This window comes from Bison bison, unplaced genomic scaffold (genome assembly GCF_000754665.1).
Source record: "Bison bison bison isolate TAMUID 2011002044 unplaced genomic scaffold, Bison_UMD1.0 scf7180017864456, whole genome shotgun sequence".
Classification (NCBI taxonomy): Eukaryota; Metazoa; Chordata; class Mammalia; order Artiodactyla; family Bovidae; genus Bison; species Bison bison.
In genome coordinates this window covers 29,435,161-29,442,414 of record NW_011495018.1, presented here as the reverse complement: position 1 = coordinate 29,442,414, position 7,254 = coordinate 29,435,161, and the positions used below count along the sequence as shown (strand labels likewise).

The 7,254-nt window shown below is 53.0% G+C and overlaps 1 protein-coding gene across 7 annotated transcripts in view; it reads left to right on the top strand.

Annotated features, from left to right (window-relative positions):
• PAX2 (paired box 2) overlaps positions 1-7,254 on the top strand; it is a 77,716-nt gene that overhangs the window by 31,900 nt on the left and 38,562 nt on the right. For 5 of the 7 annotated variants that reach the window (XM_010859513.1, XM_010859515.1, XM_010859512.1 and 2 more), the window contains exon 5: positions 885-1,004. In XM_010859513.1, the coding sequence (XP_010857815.1) occupies positions 885-1,004 (120 nt within the window). Of the gene's footprint in view, positions 1-884; positions 1,005-6,510; positions 6,580-7,254 lie in introns of all 7 variants that reach the window. The other 2 variants (XM_010859516.1, XM_010859517.1) reach the window with 1 other exon arrangement.

Genomic DNA, 7,254 nt, shown 5'->3' with positions numbered 1-7,254 from the left:
CCCTCCCACGCACTGTCTTCCCTTTGACCCAAGGGCGCTCAGTGCTGCCGAAGCCATAGGTGAGATCTTGAGGGACTGGGATGTGGTTAAATTTCTCCTGCTGTCCCTCTTGGCAGCTGTCCCCTCTCTCTGGACCAGCAGAAAGTGAAAAGGGCTGGTCCCAGCCCTCCGGGAGTTGGCAGGAGCCCTGTTTGCTAGGCCTGGGTTGCAGCGTGTGCTGAGGGGGAGGGTTGGATCGAGCTGTACCTGAGTTGATCACAGCCGAGTGAATGTGTTCACTACTCTGTGCCCTGAAGGGGAAATTAGGAGCTTCTCAGGTGATTTCAAGACCAGAAGCAACAGGTCGGAGTGAAGAGCTTCATACCCCTGGGGAGTATCAGGCACATTCATGTGTCTCTAAGAGAATCAGAGAGATCTTAGAAAGCCACAGACTCTAAATCAGGACTGGGAAAGACTCTGCCTAGGAGACTAGAAACAATGGGCTGAGACTTGTTTAAATGGATTTGCCCAGCCCCAGGGATCTGGGGATGAGCTGTGCAAGAAGCGGCTGTGCTCTCAGGACCCCTGAACCACTTTCTAGGTTGAGTCCGCTTTGCTGTTTCCATCCATCCTCAAGAGTGGGTTCAACCTATAGTGAGTGAATGAAATCTCCAGGTCTGCAGAGAAGGCCTGGGTTGACTGGTCCCCACTAAGCCCAGGGTGGACAGCACTGAAGAGCCTGAATTGTATGCAGCAACTCGTTCCCCCTTAAATCTCAGAGAAAGGAGACTATGGACTCCCCATCCCCGCTCATTCCCTCTGCCTCTCTCTGCCCCCAGACTTGGGGCTTTGGCCTGCGATCACAACCACTATCCTGATGGCATTTCCTCCTTCCTCCCATCCAGTTCCCAGTACGGCCTCCCCTCCTGTTTCCAGCGCCTCCAATGATCCAGTGGGATCCTACTCCATCAATGGGATCCTGGGGATCCCTCGCTCCAATGGCGAGAAGAGGAAACGTGATGAAGGTAGGGAGGAGGGAAGAGGCTTGGCTTCCCCTGTGCATGCTTTGTCCTTGGATTCAGAGCTCCGGTTTCGGCCCAGCTTCGCAGCTGCTTTGCTGTGAGATCACTTTTAGTAGCAAAGCCCAGGTCCCTCCACTACCCTGCTGGCTCCTGGAGAGAGGGAGGCAGGCTGCTGGTGGGGCCATCAGCTTCACCATCTGCTCAGCAGCCCCAACTGCTTCACCTTCCGCCGGGATTCACCCCAAACATCCCTGTGGGATGCCAGGAGAAAAAGCAGGAACCATGGACCATGAGAAGGTTTTGGAGGTTAGGGGACAGCTGGTTTCTGACCTGGGGATGAAAAGCTAAACTGACTTGTCCTCCCCAGATCTCAACCCATCAGGAAATGGGGGAGTTATGTCACGTGCAGCTGACCCTACTGCGCTTTCTCGGTAACACATTGACCCTGTGCCCATTCAAACCACTAAGGGAGCTGGGCATGGGCCCTCTCTGCTCTTTGCCATGGGAGAAGACACCCTCCAGGCTCCTCTCTGGCCCTTCCCCTCATTCCCTGTAATTCCTTGGGGGCAGCTAGCTGTTGGGCAGGGAGTTATAGAGTGAGAGGGATGAAGAGGAGGAGAAGCAGGGAAAGAAAATCAGAGGAGAGAGTGGTGGCGATGAGCTTGGGAGAAGGTGTTTTTCAAATGTTGTGATAGTAAGGGTCCCTTGGTGACCATCTGGTTCTCTTTTGATGCATGAGGCCAGGGCGCAGGGCTGGCAGGCCCAGACAAAGGGAGACCCCAGTGTCTGGAGCCTGCTTCCTGCCCTGATCTTACCGTCCCTGCTGGGGAAGCAGTAACTTCCTGATCTAGAGAGGATGAACTTTTAAGGGTATCTCCCATGAAATAGAACCCTCTAAATATGAACATAGGTGGGGGACCATATATCGCATTCATCCAGACAGTCTCAATTTATGCCTTTGTCTCTGCATCTTGGCCAGTCAGCATCTCCTTTTTCTCTCAAAAATGTCCTATTTGGACAGTAAATCTTGCAGTCATTCCAAGCACAGACAAGCCCTTGATTGGGACAGCTCTAGAGGGTAAGGAACAGAGAAAAGAGACAAAGCTGAGAATCCCTAGGCCCAGGCTGAGGGAAAAGAGAGTGTGAGAGCCCCGGACTCCAGCAGAAAGGGACAGTGTGTAGGAGAGGCCTAGGTCTGGCAAGACAGTGATGACCCGGGTCTGGCCTCCTTCCAGAAGCCCTAATGGCCTCGTTTCACAGGAAAACAGCTTGTCTGGCTCTATTTCTCCTTCTTCCAAAATATCCAAACACATTTGGCTGCCACGGCCTTTGCCACTCACTAAATTTCATTGTGGTTGTTTTGGCAATAGCCACTGATGGGCAGGGGGCGGCTGTGTGAAAGGGCCTGCGTCTCAGTTCTCCCTGGGGCTTCCCCATACTCAGGCCTTCACCAAGCTCCCCAGCACCCTGAGTAATCTGGAAGATTCTGCCTCAGACCCTGAGGATTTCTCCTTTAAACGCTTAGCACTTGTGAGACAACCAGGGGGTTGGGCGAGGCCACAGGACCCCCTTTGGACTCCTCCCCACTGGTCTGAAGTTGGGGTCAAGCATGTCCACTGCTTCCTGGACTCCTGTAGGTCAAGGAAGGAGGCTGGAGATAGAGAAGCACTAGCCTGAGGCTGTGGCCACTGCAGGTGGGCAGAACAGAGTGCTCTCCTCTCTGAGCAATTGATCACATTCATTGTTTCAAGTCAATTCAATTCAGTGAACCTTTTCTGGGCATCACTCATAAGAAAGGCTTGGTGCTCTAGGTTCCCAGAGCAGAACAAGATATGATTCTGGTCCTTAAGGAGCTTATAGTCTAGTGGGGCATATAAAACACATGAGCCCAGAGAGCAGAAAGGCCCCTCAGGTATCTGGATATCTGTGTTGTGATGGAGGTCTGGGCTGCAGGCTGTGGGAACTCAGACAGAGGAAGGAGTGAGCCCCCAGGAAGGGCTGCCCTCTGAGGAGGGGCTTAAGGGATGGATGAGCGGCACAGTTCAAAGACAATGGTAGTTGAAATTCTGTGGGACAGACTGAGTCTGGTGGCCAGAAGGTACTGTGCGGAGAAAACAGGGGTGCTTTGGCTCGGATGAAAGGGCCTGAGGGGAAGTTGTGGAGGTAGGGCTAAGTGGAGGGGTTAGGGGTATGGGAGAGCAGGCCAAGACGGGACTTTTGCCTGCAGACATGAGAAGCCACCAAAAGTGTCTGATCAGGAAGGGCACAAGAGCAGGGCTGGGTCCAGCATGGTGGTAGCGATGGCAGCAGGGAGACACCTCAGAAAGCAGTTGAATTCTAGGTGAGAGGTAATGGCAGTCTCTAAATTTACTCTTATTGCATAAATACGTACCCCAAGGCCTAGCTCAGTGGCAAGAAGGATCAGAGACCCTGCTTCTCTTTTGGGGAAGTGGGGTGGTTCTTTTGCCTTGACTCACCCTTCCTTCTGACCAATGCCAGGCCAGATGGAGCTGTCCTTTCCCTCATGGAGGCCAGAACCTATGAGGAAAGCCAGTTCTCCCTGACCACCCTGTGCCACAACACACACACACACCCCACACCACACATGATCCACGCACTTGATCCATCGGGCCAGGTGGGAAGGGAGAGGACAGGAAAGGCAGACCCTCCACAGCCACCCCCTCCCCCAACTCCGGGCACCTCCAAGCAGCCAGGCCCAGTTTGCATTAGGGAGCAGCTCAGATGATTAAGAACAGGGGAGATAATTAAGTGTCAAGATGATGTAGCCCAACTCTGCAGTCAGGCCAAGGTAGCACAGCAGCTGGCAGGCCGGGCGCAGGAGGCAGCCTCGGGCATGGGCCGCAGAGACACCCAGGTGTGTCCTTCAGCTCCCGGACCGCCGGCACTGCAGGCGAAAGAGAGAGCTGGCCCAGGGACCTGAGGGGGGCTGGGATGGGAACAAGGGTGCTCATCAAGGCACTAGACCTTGCGGGAGTGGAGGGACAGGTCTCCTACTGAAGGGCCCTGTGCCCCTGCCAGGCCAGCTTGATTTTGGCCCCACACATGGGGGGCATCTCCCTGGCAGTGTCATAGCCCAGGGGCCAGCTGTGAGCGTCTCTGTCCTCAAGGAAGCCACTCCTGCTCCTGCCTATGGGTACAGTGTGCGGCCTATTCTTTAGCTCTAACAATGTCACGGTGGTGGGCATTAGCGAGGACAATCGCTGCGGCATGTGCTGGCATTATTGGACACAATCTCAGCAGTAGTTATTGGTGTTCACAGTGATAATACCCAGAGCATTATTGGCGTTGGCACTCAGAATATGGACAGCGTTATTAGTATCTGCAGCAATCAGATCTGTGGGGACATTAGTAAAGGACCGATCAGCTGTGACTCTGGGGAAAAAGGAAACCAACAGTGACTGTGAGCCTGCTTGAGACGCCCTCTCATGCCCTGGCCTTTGGAAGGATGGAAAAATCTCCAGACTTTTCCTTTGAGAAAGGTGCTAGTCAAGAAGCTTTGACCCTCCCCCTTCCCCCCAAGAGTCCAGAAGATCCTGGAATGAGACAGGTAGACAGACCAGGAATAGATGGGGAAGTTATGTCATAAAGCACCTGGCAGACAGGCCATCCATCAGTTTGAGAAAGTAGATTCCCATTCAGTACCCTCTTGAAATCTGTCCCTCTTCTTGGCTCTAACTATGAGTGGGTATGTTAGAGTCCTTTTTAGGGACACTGCATCACCGAACATTGCATGAGCTGGCTGATGTGACTGCAGAACAGGGACTCTTGTATTTTTCCAGGACCAAAGTCCTTTGCCTTCACCCAGTTGCTTTTGGCCATGGTTTAAAGCATTGCCGTCCATCAGTGGTGGTGAAGCCCAGAACCATTACATCACTTGTCCAAAAATCCAAATGAAGTCTATGGTGTGAGTCTTTAGATCTGTGCAAGGGGAGGTGTGTCGGTATCATCCTTTGATGCATGGGATTGCAGGGGGCCATGACTCTGCCTTCCATTAATTAGGTACACAATGAATTGTGCAGTTGAGTGGTGCCAAGGCAGTGCAGTTGTACGTTTGCAGGCAGAGCAGGTTGCATGGCTGCAAGCAGCCAAGCCCTGTCACTGCCTTTAATAGCTCCCTTCTGCTTTGGCTGAAGCCGTCACTGTGAGAAGTGATTTCCTTAGTTTCCCTCCTTGAAGTCCCTTGTGTGTTGCTGGGGTTTGACTTTGAGCAGATGAAGGGATTATGCTGTAGGAAGGAGCAGCTCCTGCCCCATCTAGGATCCCAGGCTTCAAGCAAGTGAAGGCTGCAAAGGGCCCCGTGTAGAAGGAGGATTCGGTAGAGAGGCCAGCAGGCAATCCCTGCCTGGGCTGGGCTGGGCAATGTGACTTAGTGGGGAAGGGCTCTGGAGGGAGGCGCAGCTGGGTTTGCATCGTAGTGCCTAGGGCAAGCCTCTTGGCCTTCATCAGCTCAGTCCTCTCCTCTGTAAAATGGAGGTAGTGACAGCACTGACTTCACGGGGACCATGGAGAGGACTACATGAGATCACGGACATGGGCTGAGCCAACTCCATCTTTGAAGATGGCTCACTGTGTGTCTGGGGAGGAAGGAAAAATCGGTAGGTTTATGTTTCAAGGGGAAATGAAGTTGTGTCAAAAGGAAACTTTGTGGGTGCCAGCACCCTCATCTTGGTACGGTTCCTTTTAAACAGAGCAGCCTAGGGAAGCTGATGCTGGATAAACCAACCTGGATGGGACCAGGGCAGCCAGGGAAAGATGCCAGCCTCCCTGTGTAACCGGGAGGAGCTCTGTCCATCTCTGTTTTCACATTTGCTCTGTGGCCATCCGCTTGGGCCACGTGTCATCTCTTATTAGCCTCCAAAGGTGTTTCAGATGTGTGTAAATAAACCCAGGACCTCCTCTTCCCCAACACGGAGTCTTCCCTCCCTCCCTCCATTGCTGTGTATTTCTGCCCCCACACACACGTTTATTTATTTACCTTGGGAAATGTGTGTTTGATTTGTGCACATAGGTGCTTTCTCACATGGTTTATGCAGATGTGGGTATTGTGTGTTTTCTACCTTTCTGATACCTTTGGGTGAAAGGGACATGGAATGCCATGCATTGGGCAGGCACACAGTTTTCTGGGTAGTGCATACAGGCAGAGAGATGATCAAATGTGAGCAGGTGCACAATTGTGTCCCTGACACCAGCGCCAGGGGATGGGGAGAGTCCTGAGCCAGGCCTGGGTGTGCTCAGGCTGCCTGGTCTTGAGACACAGATGTGCATGTAGAGTTTTGCCCAAAGGCCCATGTCAGCATTACCCTGTTGGCAAAAGGATGGTCTGTCCTGGTCCTGCCTCCAGCGGGGCCTGGGCCCCACCACAAGGGAGACTGAGGCTGGGGACCCTCACAGAGGAGCCTGGTCTCCTAGTCTCTGGATTTACCTCTGGTCTTTGACCTGCCTACCTTTCGTGATCTCTCAGTGTCTGTCTGTCTCTTATCTGCTCTAGTCGAGGTATACACTGATCCTGCCCACATTAGAGGAGGTGGAGGTTTGCATCTGGTCTGGACTTTAAGAGGTATGGGGGCCAGAGGGAACCTGGTGAGGGGGCCAGGGGAGAGAGCTGGGGAGGCGGTTAGAGACTCTTTAGTGAGTGGGTTCCTAAGGGTCAGAGAGCAGACTAGGAGGAGGTGGCCCAGGCTTCCACTGGAAACCAAAGGCTAACGGAGTCTCAGGGCCTGGCTCACTTCCGCCTTGGGCCCTGCTGGATTGGGGGGCTGAGGCCCTGGTGGCCTGGAGGGTCAGGCCCTCAGTGGATGGGGGCACTTTTTCCAGCCCTTGGAAAAACAAAGAGCAGATCGGGTAGTAAAACAAAAGCAAAGGAGACCTGGAAGCACCTGACAGCCCTAATTCATCACGGCCCAAGTTTTTTCCTGTGTTCCCATTATATTTGTTTGTAAAAGTGGAAATCAATTTTGAAGGTAATTTTCTGGAAAGAATGGAAGGGAGGTGGGAGGGCCGGATAAGGCAGAGATGGTAAAAGGAAAAATTTAGGCCAGGCACAGCCCAGGGGCAGCTCTTGGCAAGGTGAAAGAAAATTGCATATTCAATCTCCATCCATGAATCTCCCTCTCTGCTGCCCGCCTCCTGCTTGAAAACAATGAAGGCTTTTTCCCAACGCTGGGCAGGGCCTCGGTATCAGCCTCACTTTAACTTCAGGGTCATTAATTCCCTGATTATTGAAGGAGAAGAG